General features: G+C 33.6%; 1 protein-coding gene and 1 long non-coding RNA gene across 3 annotated transcripts in view; both read right to left on the bottom strand.

Annotated features, from left to right (window-relative positions):
- The window catches only part of LOC132724250 (fibropellin-1-like), a 29075-nt gene extending 26526 nt beyond the window's left edge, over positions 1 to 2549 (bottom strand). For both annotated transcript variants that reach the window (XM_060709084.1, XM_060709082.1), the window contains exons 1-2: positions 2290 to 2549; positions 732 to 860 (exon numbers count right to left, since the gene is read on the bottom strand). In XM_060709084.1, the coding sequence (XP_060565067.1) occupies positions 732 to 860; positions 2290 to 2362 (202 nt within the window). In that variant the 5' untranslated portion in view covers positions 2363 to 2549. The remainder of the gene's footprint in view (positions 1 to 731; positions 861 to 2289) is intronic.
- Positions 2550 to 5662: 3113 nt separating this feature from the next.
- On the bottom strand, positions 5663 to 9035 carry LOC132724251 (uncharacterized). The gene is made up of 3 exons (XR_009624882.1): positions 8973 to 9035; positions 8057 to 8234; positions 5663 to 6482 (listed from the first exon to the last, which is right to left on the bottom strand). It is a non-coding gene; the product is annotated as an uncharacterized LOC132724251 (long non-coding RNA).
- Positions 9036 to 16776: the final 7741 nt, after the last annotated feature.

A 16776-nucleotide genomic window follows, 5' to 3' on the forward strand; every position in this document is an offset into this window, starting at 1 on the left:
CGTTTTCTGTATTCTGTACCCGCGCTTTCACCATCGTGCCATCGCGATTTCACCATCGTACCATCGCGATTTTCACCATCGTACATCGCGATTTCACCATCGTACCATCGCGGTTTCACCATCGTACCATCGCGTTTTCACCATCGTACCATCGTGTTTTCACCATCGTACTATCGCGCCATCGCGATTTCACCATCGTACCATCGTGATTTCACTATCGTACCATCGTGTTTTCACCATCGTACCATCGTGCCATCGCGTTTTCACCATCGTACCATCGTGCATCGCGGGTACAGAATAAATAAAATGTCACGATTGTCCAAACGTGTCCAAACGGAACACCGTACTTGTTATTACTTGGGGACCATACGCCGCTTTTCATGGAATGGCACGGAAGTGTCACATTAAAGGTTCCATGATAACCGCCGTATGAACACATCTGCGGATGTTTCTGGATTCAAAATTTTACCATTTCATTGTTTAATTGTTTGGGGGAAATTTTTTTTTTTCTTTTGCTTTTGCTTAAAAAGGGGGGGCCGGTGGGCTAGGGGGGCACGACCGGGAGTTTTTTACTTTTAACCTAAGTTACCCCCCACCTATAAAAAAAACAGGCTCAATCAAACCGAGCCTGCAACATTTTCAATCTTGACGTGTTGGGCTTTCTTTAGGGATTCTTATTTTCTCTATTCTTAAACAAAGTTTTCATCCGTCAAAGAATAAAACATACTTACTGTACTCGCAAGCGACGTTGGTGGCTGTTGCTGTGTACCCGGCAGGACATTCACATAGCAAGGATCCCAAATTGCAATACGAGTTTGGAAGGAAATTTGGACAATTCGCTTGTGTTGCCACAGTACATCCTGAAATGATTTCATCAATGATAAAAAACGAAATACCGAAATGTTGAGAATATCAAAAACACTCACTTGTACTCATTAGAGGCAAACACAACATGGAAAAGTACATGTTTGGTTTGATTTCTTCTAATTAGCCCTAGAAAAATGGTGATAAATTCATTTAACAAAAAATCATTGAACGTATGGTTATCACTCACAATTTTGAATATATTTTCTTAATATCTTATAAAAGAGATTCCAAATTAAGGTAGGAAATTACACATAAAAATTAAAGAAGTGGTTACTGTTGTCTATTTAACGTGCGTGTACTATTGTAATATTACAGAGTTCTGTCATTCACTTATGTGAGTAAAGAGAAAAAAATATGTCAATCAATCAATCAATCAATCAATATCAATCAATCAATTATATAACTATGCAAAAGTCAAGGTTCATGTTAATAATATCTTAATATTTTTCATCTTAAATTTTCTTATCAATATTTGAACTTAGAAATATATATTACCTATATATATATACATTTTCATTTGGTTTATACAAAATTTATTTTAGTTCGATTTTATAGGGAGCTATAAGTTTTTTGAAACACTTTCGAATCCTTCCTGGAACCAACCAGTACTGTGCAATGAGTGTAAAGTTTCTTGCTCAAGGAAACACTGGCATGCCCCTCTATGGGTTTGAATGCATGCGGATAGCGATCATTAGATTACTAGTACGACGCGTTAACCACTCGGGCATTCCACCACTTACATTTTCATCATACATACATTGTCAAGTCCTAGTTTGAATAATAATAGAAAAGTTCAATATGTGCGTACTGTTCTCTTCACTGTCAATTACAATTCCATTATGTAATTTTGTTATTCGTGTACAATGTATCATTTAGTCTTTCATTATTTATAATACGCCAAAGTAGGTGGGATGACTCGAAAGTTTACTTGTCTCTTACTTCCCTTTCCAATTGTTTCGGCAAGGGATATCTAACTTATTTAGGCCTGACATACCAGAGGTAATAAATCCATCAGATTGTTTATGTTTGGTTTGAACTTTCTTTGAATGCCTTTACACATACAAGCAAAAGAAGTTAAATTTTTTTCGTAAAAAGGTCCCCAAATTTTTCCCAATTTTTTAGGGGGGCTTTATTGAATGTTATGGTCTGAATGTTTCATGTGAGAGTCTTCATTCTCTAGCAAAATCTAAGAAGTTTTCTAATAAGCTGTGGTAGATTGTCAGTCACAAGTATGTCACTAATGTTATGTGTATTTAAGCAATACTGTTTATTGTATGCATAAGTGTGTGTTTCAAGTTTCACGGATGATAAAGAAGGTTCAATAAAAGCCTCGCCTATATATATACAAAATGAACCATCTTCTCATGAGCAAATGTTGACGAAAATTTGTTTATTTCTATTAACGATAACTTTGTTACCTACCTGTCACTCCAATTTGTCCATAAACTTTAACAACACAATATCCAAGGAAAAATAACAAAACTCTTTCCTTCATCTTCTTTTTTCAGGACTGTTATCCACGTCTTACTTTCTCTCAAAGAGTATTTTTCACATCACATATGGGTCCAAAAAGATGGATTTAAACTACTTTATGAATATTTGAAAAATACCAAAATTATTTCGAAACTCGAAAGACAGACCCACATAACGTGTTAAAATATTTAAATCTGGCAATAAAGTGCGACAATGTTTTTCAGCGCTTTATTTTTGACAATAGATTAAATGTTTCGCACATCTTCAACAAGGCAAATGTCATCACAATTAACGATCAATTGGCATAAAACAAAAGGACTAAAGAATTTATCACAAAATTGGCTACCTACCCCTCGAACAAGCAGACTATCTGATAGGCACAGTTGTTTACAGGTATTGAGTGGGTAATGTTTAATTCAATCAGCTTGAATGCCATTTAGACCATTTAAATCATTTATCTCCTTAATCAATGTCATGATACATAATTGAGGCGAATAAATTGTTCAGACTTTAAATTTGGTGTGATAATCTTTAATTGGATCAAATATGTTATGAAGGATTGAATTAGGATTATAATAACATGAAGCATTTATATAACAAATTTCACAGGCGATATCCAATTTTTGCACGAACATTTTAGATAGTATTTTGACCATAATTTTGTCATTCAATATCTAGAAACTATTCAAGTATGCAATGGGAATATATCTGTAAATAATAAAATTATCAATAACATGATATGTACCAGATCAATTCTTTTTAACTCGATTTGAAATTAAATAGACTTTCCTTTTGAAGTTCGTTTGACTCCCAATTAAACCAACCGTAATAAATTTCATAACTCTGTAATATACTTGAGTTGCCTGATTATATATACTCATCTTTGAAATTGTATGTAAAAAAATGTTTCAAAACAGGTCTGTTTAACTCCCCAAAGTAAAGGCGCCCCCCAACTTGGCTTGGTTTGGGGGGACCCAACTTTCAAAAAAAAGTGGGGGACCTTTTTAAAACCTTTTTTTTTTGCCCCCCCCCCCCGGGCCCCCGGGGGCGGTTTATTGAAATGGCCCCCCCAAACCGGGGGGGGACATATACAGCTATGGTGCAAGAAGCAGCCAACACCGCGTCTTGTTCCGAAGCTCCCAAAGTCTCCCTGAACAAAACCGTCCTCCCGGAAAAGTGTCGCCTTTTGAACGCTTTTGCACCCAGCTCTCCTCTTTATAGATTTGAGCCTCTTCATCGCCTTTGCTAGCTATATAACATTTGCCCGATAAAGCTTGACAGTATCAAACCCAGTAGGAAACGAATCAGCTCTCCGTATAAACTGGTTACTTTTTTTAATTTGCTCGGTATATATATCAATATATAGTTCGTTTGAATAGTCGGCCTCCGCATGTTTAATGTATTATAGCCCCGTTTTATACAGATATTGTATGTTGTTGTATGTTGTTGCTTTCAAAACCCCACACAAGTTCACAATCGGTTCAATAGGACTGTATTGTACCTGTCTACATCTCTCTATGAGCGTTATTTCTTCCATAACATCTTACAGCTTATCTTGGATATCATGCAATGTTGTCATTTTCTATTGTCCATTTATTTTCTGTACATTTATTTATTGAGTGGTCAAACCAGAACCCAAAGCTGGAGTGACTTGGTTAACATTAATTGAGTATGCACAAACCTTCGTCACCTGGTGAAATACATACAATAAAAAGATAAATAATTTCCGTTCTTATTCAGAATTCAAAGGCTTCCATTCTTAAACTGAGGTACAAGTCTTATTGCGCTGTTTTTATTTGTACTTTTTATTTGTACTTGCCATTCATTTGTTAAGACTACTTATGGAATCAGCCATGTTGTTGAATTTGTCAGGGACAATTTCTAGATATATGTTTTCAGAAACAGATTTAGTCATTTATTTTTATTCGCCAATTAAGGCACTAAAATAGGTCAGACCCGTCGCCACTCATGCCCCTAAAGGTTCAATTTTGAAGCAACAAGTGGTGATAGCTTACCATCGTCAAATTTCCACAAAGTATTACTAGTAGCCAAAACTTTGAATTCGAACTGAAAGTAGGTAACTGTACAGCGGGCAATAAGCAGTTACGTGTGACAATAATGAAAGAGGTAGCTATGATTAGGGCGCTTAGTCCGAAGCAAAGGGTCGTCTCCCTTTCAAATGGTCAGTGCGAACTAGTGCCTCATGCACCCTTCCTCGTCGCCCTTTACTGTAGGATCACGGCATTCGGCTTCAGTCACATCGGCAGCTGGAAAATGCGGGATAGGCGTTACTCCAGCTCGACTTTAATCTCTAGGATCTCCCCTTTACCTCTAAAACAAAGATTGGATCTTAACCAGTCAGCAGTGACCTCGATGAAGCAACTAAAGTTTGACCAAGCTCAAAATCTTCAGTGGATGCGCGTTCCTCCGGACTACGTATACGTACCTACGTACCGAGGGGATAAGTTATGGTTTTCTGATATCGTCTAAATTTGTTTTTCTTTTGATTTTGGGTTTTACGTCACATCGACACAGTATAGGTCATATCGCGACGTTCCAGCTTTACTGGTGGAGGAAGACCTCAGGTGCCCTTCCGTGCATTATTTCAGGCACGAACGGGTACCTGAGTAGAACCACCGACGTTCCGTAAGCTAGCTGGATAGATACCGTCTTAATGAATAGCTTCCTAATTTCTTTACAACTTAGTAACAGTGTAACAGAAACACAATATTTGTATCTTTGTCGATTTTGTTGTGATCGTCGACGTTTGAAAATCTTTACATTGACATATAGACAAACAATAACCGTTGGCAGACGAACAATATGATTAGACGCTTTATTTTGGACAAAATATGAACCCTATAATGAGAAGATTTGTCTTATAACTATATTTAATTAAATAAATTTTGAGATATTCAAATCGATAAGAGAACATTTAAGACATGAAACAGTCTTTTCCTAGTTGGGTCACGGACGTGTTCTGGCACTTCATGGGAAACAGAACCCGAAATAATATTATTGTTTTATCGCATAAATTGACAATCAAACGAAACAGATTTTGTTCCGGATTTTCCTTCGTTTGGTCGCATCAACACAGAAGTCATATGGCGACTTTCTAGCTTTACTTGTTGTGGAAGACCTCTGTGCATTACGGGTACCAGAGTAGAACCACCGACGTTTCGCAAGATGGCTAAAGTTTCCTCACATGATAAAACACAAAGTTCCTGGCGGGATACGAACCACAAACGGGCAAGTGGTTTGAAGTCAACGACCTAACCTAAGACAAATAAGACAGTCACAGATAAAATGTGTAACAACAAAATCTTGGTTGTCAGTATGTTTTATTGTAAAAAGTATACAAATTAAAAAGTTATGTTTATTAATCTTTATAATAAAATATACATGTATCATACAATTTCATTAAATGTCTTGCCAAACACTCTAGAATTTCAATAATTTTCTAACAATTAAGAACTGTACGTTTTTGCTACTTTTTATGTACATATTAAGACATATAACTTGTAACAATAATATGAAATTTCAAAATAATCCTTTTTTTAATCTACCTGTTAATTTAACAAAGAAGTCTCACATTATTTTCATCAAAATCTCCAAAGCATATTTCTTTTTTATGTTTCAATGTTGTTTCATTTACAGAGCAGAGAAATGTTAGACTAGAATGTAAGATATGCATTATATCACTAAACTTTCAAATATGTCTTTAAACACAACCTGTACGTATATTTTTTCACTTTTAATGCACATTTTTTATTTGATTTTTCTCTCCTTTTTTCACTTTTTAATAAATCCTTGACTTATGTTTTTTTTGTTTCGTTTTTTTCACTTTTAATTCATCCTTTACTCATAAATGTTTTTTCCCCCGTTACTCATGTTTTTTTTTTTTTTTTTTTTAAGTAAATCCTTCGTTCAAATATGTTTTTATTTTTTCACTTTTAATACATGCTTCATTTGTAGATGCATTTATTTTTGAAAACAGGAAAATGTCTTAATTTTAGATAACACTTGTAGGTAAGATCCTGGGCACTCTGTCTTCATTTTCTGAACATTGTCACAGGAAAAAGTATGTCCTATGTGGGCATAAGCACTCCACTGATGTTTCTGTCCGTTTCTTTAAAACATATCTGAAATGAGAAAAGAAAATTATTCTTAAAACTGATAAATGCATGAAAATGTCATTGGAATGCAGTTCAGTCCTGTAACCTGCTGAATTTGTTAAATGGGTATGTCCAGCTTCTATTTTAGACAGTGTCCACTATCAATTTTAGGAATGTAAAGTTGAAAATTAAAAGAAGCTCCACCGAGGTCCAAAAGTCTAACTTAGTAACTATAGGTAGTGTTTTAAAAGTTTTTGTTTCCTTCGAAATTCGTTGTAAACTTTGATCTCTAATTACCATGACCAGTAAGATTAAGTAAATACTAGAAATGTGTCCATAGGACACGGATGCCCCCACAAGCCACTGTTCTGTCAATCTTATGACTCTAGGTCAAATATTTTTTGGACTACATGTGCCACAAGTTGAAAACTAAAAATCAACAAAAAAAATAAGGGCCATAATTCTGTTAAATTTGGTCGCACCAAAAAATTCCTTCCTTTACTACCATCTACACATTAAGGTTGTTCATCCCTGGAAGTTTAAGCAAAATCTGCCATCCGGTTTAAGAGGAGTTGCGTTCACAAAATTTTTACATAGTATATAGTGAAAAAATAAACAAAGGGCCATAATTCTGTTAAATTTGGTCGCAGCAAAAATTCCTTCCTTTACTACCATCTACACATTAAGGTTGTTCATCCCTGGAAGTTTAAGCAAAATCTGCCATCCGGTTAAAGAGGAGTTGCGTTCACAAAATTTCTACATAGTATATAGTGAAAAAATCAACAAAGGGCCATAATTCTGTTAAATTTGGTCGCAGCAAAAATTCCTTCCTTTACTACCATCTAAACATTAAGGTTGTTCATCCCTGGAAGTTTAAGCAAAATCTGCCATCCGGTTTAAGAGGAGTTGCTTTCACAAAATTTCTACATAGTATATAGTGAAAAAATCAACAAAGGGCCATAATTCTGTTAAATTTGGTCGCAGCAAAAAATCCTTCCTTTACTACCATCTACACATTAAGGTTGTTCATCCCTGGAAGTTTAAGCAAAATCTGCCATCCGGTTTAAGAGGAGTTGCGTTCACAAGATTTCGGGACGTAGGGACAGACGGACGGACGTACCAAAATTTGAGGTTTATGAGGCAAATGAGCTCATAAACACCACCTGGACCAACGTCCATAAGCAAAATAAGCTCATAAAAACAAACAATAGCTCTTAATTTTAAATTTTATGAGTTTATGTTCTTTATTTAACTACGGAATGAAGCTCATAATAATCAAATGTTGGCTCGGACTGACGGACGGACAGACGTACGGACACTCGGACGGACAAGTGCAACGCTATATGCTCCCACTCTGTGGCGGCATAATAATACTACCAATGCAGAATGTGTTCTCAAGCGATAATCTGAAAAAGTGCCAATTATGGCAATAGGTTAACAACTAATACTCTCTAAACCAACAACTGTACAGACTATTTCATTATAAAGCTAAGCAGATCTCAAGAAGCTTGCTGCAAGTTTCTTAAACATTTTGTAGTTTTTGTAAAGTTTCAATGAAATGTTAATCAATTTCCTTACCACTATAGCTTCTCAATACTTACCATCAAAGCTTCTCAATAGTATCTCCCTTTTGTTTTTCTTCCAACACTGCTTTCTGCTTCTAATCTATTCTTCAGCTAGTAGCAGCAGCTCAGTAGTCAGTATACATATACATACAAATATATGTAAAAAGATGTGACATCTGACACCCTATGACGGTACCACCACTCCTAGTTCTTCCTTAAAGATACAAAAAAAACGTTGTTCTAAACAGTGCTAAAATGTTATTTTTCTGCATAAATACCTGATAAGTCATCAACATGAAGTTGTTAGCCTTAACCACCAGTATAGAGCCACAACAACCAGCTGTTGGCTCCTCTTTGTTATGTATACTAATACTGAAATGCCCTAAAATTTTAATTAAATGTTCCAATTTAAAATCTGGGCAAATTCATTAAACGAATTCAGCAGGTCAAAGGTTAATACAAGAACAACACATGTATAAAGACCCAGAATGTTGGCAACTTAATGACTTTCTTTAGATACTAGTATTTAGGTAGACCTGTCTGCACAGTTTTAGAGTAAGATCTAACTCTTTACTGTTGGTTGTTGACTGAAAAAAATTCCAGCGTTACTTTTGGCTGAAGACCTTTCATGCCCTATAGCCACCCTTGTAGAACCACAGATGTTCCATACAATAAGCTAGATGGATAGTTACCTCATATGAAAGATTCTTAAGTCCCAGGTTGGATTCCTTAACACAGTTGTGAGTGACAAATGGTTTAAAATCAAAACCTTTACCACAGACAACTGATGCCCCATCAATGTCACATTAAACCTTCTAAATGCAGCATTCACAAATTGCGGCAGAAACAATTCATGTTAAAGAGTTAAACATAGTTAAATTTTCATTATATATCAATTTATCTTATTTACAGACATATTTCAAGTCATTAATTCATTTTGTTGTTTATTTACCTTTTATACTAAAGATATCTGCAATGCCATCTTCTGCTTGATTGCTATCTTTGTTTGGTTCTCGATAAAATTGAAAATTTAAACGCCCCAACTGTATTGGGGGGTGAATCTGACCCTTTTTAAGTTAAAAATGCCCCTAAATCCTCCCCAAAAAATTTTTCCTTTTTTAAAATTTAAAAATATGTAAAGTTGAAAAAAAAATTAAAAAACTGGTTTTTAATTTTTAATATTTTTAAATCAAAACTTTTAAATTCATTTACAAAATTTGATTACCAAAAACAATTAAATTATTAAATTTTTTATATGAACATATTGGTTTAGTTTTAAAAAATTTTTATTTTTGTTTTGGAAAAAATTTTTAATAGTAACTCAAAACAGATCAAATTCACAATGTTCCTTCTGCATATTTGCTATCATAAAACATCTTCATACAGAACTGTTCCATGTAAAAACTAGAAATGTGTCATCATGCCACGGATGCCCCCGCATGCAGCCAAAATTTCAAATGTTATAATATTTAGTTCCAAATTTGTTTGCACAAATTATTTTTTTCATTCTAAGTTCAAAGCCCTTAAAACTTTTCAATGTTAACACAAACCATTTTTATACAATGTTCAAGGCACTGAAATTATTCAGTCTTAACCATTTTTATACAATGTTCAAGGCACTGAAATTATTCAGTCTTAACCTTTTAAAAATAGCATATTGCATATTTGTAGCCAACATAATGGCTATATACATTTCCACAAAAAGTATGAGTGCTGAAACTGAAAGTTCAAAATTTTTCCAACATTCAGGAAAGATAAGTTTGTCTAAAATCATTGAACCACGACCCCAATTCAAACTTAAACTGCTTATTCCTAAGATGTATCTATATTATTTTCAAAGTGAAAGGGACATAACTCTGCCAAAAAATCATCGAACCATGACCAAATTCTAACTTGACCTGCGCATTCCTTTGACATATCCATATGTCAATTTTGAGTTGAATATGTAACACTGTTGGGTTGATAATGAACAGAAACTGTAAATTTCATATCATTTTCAAAGTGAAAGGGGCATTCCAAAAACATATCCATATGTCAAATTTAAGTTGAATGTGTAATATTGTTGGGGAGATAAAAAATGGGAACTGAAAATTTCATATTATTTTTAAAGTGAAAGGGGCATAACTCTGCCAAAAATCATCGAACCATGACCAAATTTGAAATTGACCTGCGCATTCTTTGACGTATCAATATGTCAAATTTGAGTTGAATGTTTTAATACTGTTTGGGAGATAATAAACAGAAACTGAAAATTTTCATATTATTTTCAAAGTAAAAGGGGCATAACTATATTAAAAATCATCGAACCATGACCAAATTTGAACTTGACCTGCGCATTCCTTTGAACGTATTGATATGTCAAGTTTGAGCTAAATGTGTTGTACGATTGGGGAAATAATGAACGGAAACTGAAAATTTCATATTATTTGCAAAGTGAAAGGGGCATAACTCTGCCAAAAATCATTGAACCATGACCAAAATTTGAACTTGACCTGCGCATTCCTTTGACGTATCCATATGTCAAGTTTGAGTTGAATGTGTTGTACCATTGGGGAGTAAATGAAGCGGAAACTGAAAATTTCATATTTATTTTCAAAAGTAAAAGGGGCATAACTCTGCCAAAAATCATCGGAACCATGACCAAATTTGAACTTGACCTGTATTTTCCCATGACATATCCATATGTCAATTTTGAATAAGAATGTTTTGAACGGCGTTTTGGGAGATACATGAACGGGAAACTGAAAATTTCATATTATTTTCAAAGTAAAAGGGGCATAACTCTGCAAAAATCATCGAACCATGACCAATTTCGAACTTTGACCTGTATTTTCTCATTACATAATCCATATGTCAATTTTGAATAGAATGTTTTGAACCGTTTGGAAGATAATGAACGGAAACTGAAAATTTCATATTATTTTCAATGTAAAAGGGGCATAACTCTGCCAAAAATCATTGAACCATGACCAATTTCGAACTTGACCTGTATTTTCTCATGACATATCCATATGTCAAATTTGAGTTCAATATGTGCAAGGGTTATTAAGATAATGAACAGAAACTGATGATGACGGAAGGACGGAAGGACGGAATGACGGAATGACGGAATGACGGAATGACGGAACAGGGTAACACTATATGCCCCTGCCATTATATGGCGGGGGCATAAATATTACATGAAGAAAAAGACCCATGCATTTCACATTTGCAAAAGCATTTTAAGGATCTTTTCCAAAACAAAATGTTATCAGTATTTATACAGATGTTTGAGAATTCTCTGAATGTCCTATCAACATGAAGATGATATTATATTGAAGACCATAATATAATTCTATATGCAACAGCTAAAACAAACTCTACTGTTTTGTTAAATACTGATCATGTAATTGAATTTCTGTTAAAAAGGTACCTCATAAGTCATTGAATACTATATATCTAGATATTTCGTTAATACAAAATGAAATTAGTGTTACCCATCTTATTTTCCCACAGTTTCATCACATAGTCAACATTTGCCCTGTATTTATAATGTATAGGTCAAAGTACAGAGCTGTTACCTTAAAGTGGACAGAATGTATCAGTAAACATTTACAACCTTACTCAGTTGACTGACAGGCACAACAGTATTCTGAAGGTCCGGGGTTCAATTCCTAGTCATGCTGTACAACTGTCAAACCCTTTGCAACAGGGGAATGTGACAGTAAATAACCCTTAAAGTCAAATTAACAATGTTCTCTAAACCCATTAGAAATTCCTGGCATTTTGCTATAATGTCCCAGTTAAGACCTGTTCACAAACACAATAAGAAAACATGTTAGCATCTGGCTAGCTCAATTGTGCAGACATGGAACAGATTCTTAAGGTTACCAATTTTGCATCTCAGCAAGGCTTCAAATTTTTCTCCCCCTATGAGGAGTCATTTGATATTTGCGAGTTATAGCTCTTGGCTACAAAAATTATAACAAGAAGTTTAAGGCAACAAGTTATTTTAACAACTGCTATCCTTAGAATTGTACTTTGTAATGAATGCTTGATTCAAGTAAGATTGCTTACTTTTAAAATTTGGAAGCTGTACATGTATGTCGTTTGCAATATTTTCATATCCAGGAAATCAGCTTATTTTAAGAAATTCAAATTTTCAAAGCAAAGGCAGTTCCTAACATAAAATCAGTAAGTTAGTTTGAAGAAAAATGTTTTGAATACTGCAGTCATACATAATAGAACAAATTCTAAGTACTCCTTGCTTTAAAAGGTTCAATCATTGGCAACAGTGTGTATATTTCAAAAGACACAAAAAATATCTAAGTTTCATTTTGCTATACACTTCAAATGATGTCTTAATAAAAACCTTTATAATTTATAGTTATATCATGGAATGAACAGTGTGACAATTGAACATTCACATTTAGAAATGTAAAATGCTTTATTTCTTTTGATGAAAAAATGATGGCTCATAACGACATTAAACTTTTCATTCACATATTTACCATTGCTATAACCCTCAATCAATTGCTCAATAACACTTAGTTTTCAAGATCTGTGGGTAAATGTCTTTGATTAATTCTGTTACAAGGCATGTCTTTCCAGTGTCACCTGATGATGGGTCAGATTACCAGACACATTTCCAATGCTAAATATGCTTATTTTTCCCCTACTGAACTGAAATTCTTGATATTAAAACTAACAAATGTGCTGGTGGTATCAGACAGATGTTTCCACATTTCATTGTCAAATCTTAATGTATTTTTATGTTATGAATAATATAAGCATAGGTCGGAATAAAAAAAAATTGCACAATTGAAAATACTTTGCCAAAAGAGCATGAAGGAGGTTTCAAAAAGTACCAAATATTTTTTAAATTAAGCAATAATTATAAGACACAAAATTTCCCAAACTGGACAAGGTAAAAATGCTAGAAAAAGGTCAGCAAGGTCCATACTTGACTGTGTGTCATATCATATTATTCTTCTTCACAACAATAATACATGTTATCTAATATCTCTCAATCATTTTGCTTTTAAGAAAGAAAACATATCTAATTTAAATCAGCTTACCTCCCTTTTGGAACATAAAATGATCTTGTACATATGTTAGGCTTGTAATTTTTGGAATCTGCTGTACACATTCTCCAATTAATGTTTAGTTTGATAATCAACAATATAGTTCTAAAAAAGTTATTTCACTTTCATGTATGCTTATAAATCTTATTACTTCATCAGGAAGTTTGAATTAATTCTACATTCGATATAAAATTCATAATAACAGTCTTGAAAACAAATACATCTACTGTGAATCTAAATCAAACTGTAACAGTATTTTTTTTTTCACATTCAAAATCTAAAATTCAAAACAACATTTTAACAACCCAACCAATGTTGTAACATTTTTGCAGACAAAAAGTGAATGTCCATGTCTATGAATTAGTGAATTAGTCTATGTCCAATTAACTTTAAATATTTTTAATAATTTTCTGACCTATTTTAATGGTTTTTGACATGAAGTCCTTAACATTTGAATATTTGTCTCTTATAATTCTGCCCTGTTTAGGTTACATGTATCATGCAATTTTATATTTTTGATCTTAACTTCTATAATTATAAAATATATTTAATTTCCAATGGATTAATACATTGACCACTGTTTTATATAATACCCTTAATGTATAACTTTAATCTATGTTTCATTTAGATGTCTATCAAGTTTTAACATAAGGAAATGAGCATTAAAGTGGAGCAACATCTACTTCTGTTCCAACACTTTCTAGGAGTTACAAGTTCAGAAGAATATATTGATGCTTGTGAAGTCAAGATAGACAAGTTTGGCTTATGACATATCTTTATAAAATTCAACAAGAATTGTCAGAGGACAGTAACACTCGACTATTCGAAAAAGTTGTCACATAAGGATGTTTGAGTATAATAATGCTTACCTATAACATAAAATTGTCCGAAAGGTACAAAGGCTTGTTATTAAGATGTTTTATCGAGTTAATCACAGCTTTATTATTATGAATGCATAATATTGTCCCAAAAATGGCAGTCAAACCCGTCAGTAGTTATGGAGATACCAGCTTACAAGCAAAAACTTTACCAAGAATTTCTAAGCAAAAAGAGGGTATAATTATGCAAAAAAAACAAATCAAGAGTTACTGGACTTCTGCAAATCATGTAAGATAATCACAGAGAACAAGTGTGTGAAGTTTCAATTTATTTCCTTCAGTAGTTTTGGAGATATCAGCTTACACACAAAAAGTGAACCAAGAATTTCTAAGTCAAAAAAGGGGCATAATTATGCAAAAAAGCAAATCAGAGTTATGGGTCTTGTGCCAATTATGTTAGATAATCACAGAGAACAAGTATTTGAAGTTTTAATCCATTCCCTTCTGTAGTTATGGAGATTTTTGCTTACACGCAAAAACTTAACCACGGATGCCAACGCCGACAAATCTAAGCTCGATTATTCTGCGAATAGTCGAGCTAAAAACAGTAAAACTTTTTTGTAGCTATAATTAAATAGTTGATACTCTATATAGTTTTATTGTAGCTAACGTTAAAATCCATGCGTAAACAGATTTAAAGAACAATATATTATGCAGTTATGTGCATCATTTCAGGCACACATCAGCACCCGAGTAGAACTAACGGCATTCCGTAAGTTTGCTGGATAGCTTCCTCATATCCCACAAGGATTCAAACCCAGATTCTTTTCAAAAATTCAAACATAAATCATATTGGTTACATGTATGTTCCTTATACCTGAAGATGATTGTGTTTTGTATGTACTACAAATAAACAATCAAAATTAAATGCATGATTATTACATTAAGTGACACAATGTAACCCAAAGAAAATTGCTATTAATAAATGTAACAATAAAAATTCCATTGTTAAAGAAATATGATACAGAATTTAGTCATACTTACCTTAATAACAGTCAGTAAAACTGTTAGCTTTCCTTTGTTTCATTTACAACTACATGAACAGGTTGAAGACTCTCGTGTTCATCAATCTATATAATTACTCATAAATTTCTACAACAAATGTTTCAAGTACTGATAACATAACAGGGCTCTTGTTTGGTAAACTTTGGGACCGAATATGGGCCCCATTCCCCAATTAAACCATTAAAATATTATGTTCCCCCCCCCCCTTAAAATCGAAAAAAATTCCCCCTCTTTATCGGCCATAATTCAATTTCATTGGAAATAACCAAATATTTCATGACAGCAGCTTCTTGCTGATAAATTTGTTAAATGTTTCTTGTTTTCGCTTGTTTTTAATGAATTAATTTTCTTCTATTGAAATTCCCCCTTGAATTGAAATATTTGGGAAATTTCATGCGAGAATTCCCCCAGCATGGACCCTGACACCAGTCCTCAAATGCCTAACAAAGAGCCCCTGCATAAATCAAAGTTTCATCCAGCTGTTTGGAAAGAAAGTAAGGAAATCTAAAAGAAGCCTTCTTGGACTGCTTTTAGGATCCACTGCAAAGTTAATCACATTTAATGATAAAGTAGATTTAAGTTCTTTTTTTTTCACAATTTTCCAATAGACTGCTTCCAGGAAGTACCTTGCATTTGTGCAACATGGACACAGTGTCGTCAAGTCAATAATCAATTATGTTCTGCTGATATTATATCAATTCAATTTAATCCCTGCAATGGCTGTGACCTTTCACTTTTATTTACTCTATATTTTATTATTATTATTAACATAGGCATCAACCAGGGAGAACTATGTTCAAAGAATACGTAGATCTTGTCAATCCAATCATCCAAGGTAAAAATTTGAGCTATCACAAAAGGTGAAAAAAAAAACCTTTACTACATGAAATATTAGACTACTGGTCTGAAGCCAAATTTCAACTTGACCTTTATTTTATGATGTATCATCTGTGAACCAACAATTTTTACAATTTCATTGCCTTGCTTAAAGAGTTATGGAAAACCAATAAAAGCCAATAACCATGCCTCATATTTGTCCATCCAACCCAGAAACCATTTTCCCTTTTCTAGTAACAGAGAACCTTGAACCCACAAGGGGAGCACTGAATGCAATCCTATGCGAGATCCTACAGAATAAGACTTAGTGGTGGCTTAATACCACAAGTTTGAAATGACAATTATCTTCATTCCTAAAATACTCCTAGTGATCATCCAGGAAAACGGTGTAACACAGTGACACATCAGTTTGCTATATACCAAGTTTGATAACAAATATCATTCCCATCTCTTAGTGAATTCATCCAGAAATGCTTTCCTTTTTTCTGGGAATGTGTGAAAAAAACCTTTACCCTAGGGCGCCCAAAAGCAATCCTAAGCAAGATCTCCACTTAAGCTTGCTTTATACCAAGCTTGATTTTATATCATGCTTGATGACCATGTCTTATTCCTAACCATAGTATTAACATCCAGAAAACATTAGAAACAGACAGACACTCCTATATAACCAAAGACCTTTGTGAAGGTAAAATAACAATAATTTTGGCATATTATATTATCTGATTTCTTACTCAATACTGGAAGGAAAAGAACCCCATCCTTGTACCCCTAAGTGTTAGTGTATTAATTCAAGCACAGGCTTGTACTGACTTTCTCTGCCGTACTTATTTACCTAAAGTTCTTATAATTATGGATGAAAGAATTCAAATCACTTAAAAGTTTAAACTTTAAGCATACAAATCTTGAATTCTTTTGATTTATTGAACAAGAAAGACAAACAAAATATGCAAAGAAACCCATTTATGGGCCATTA

This window comes from Ruditapes philippinarum, unplaced genomic scaffold (assembly GCF_026571515.1).
Source record: "Ruditapes philippinarum isolate M1 unplaced genomic scaffold, ASM2657151v2 ctg1525_1_1_1_1, whole genome shotgun sequence".
NCBI lineage: Eukaryota > Metazoa > Mollusca > Bivalvia > Venerida > Veneridae > Ruditapes > Ruditapes philippinarum.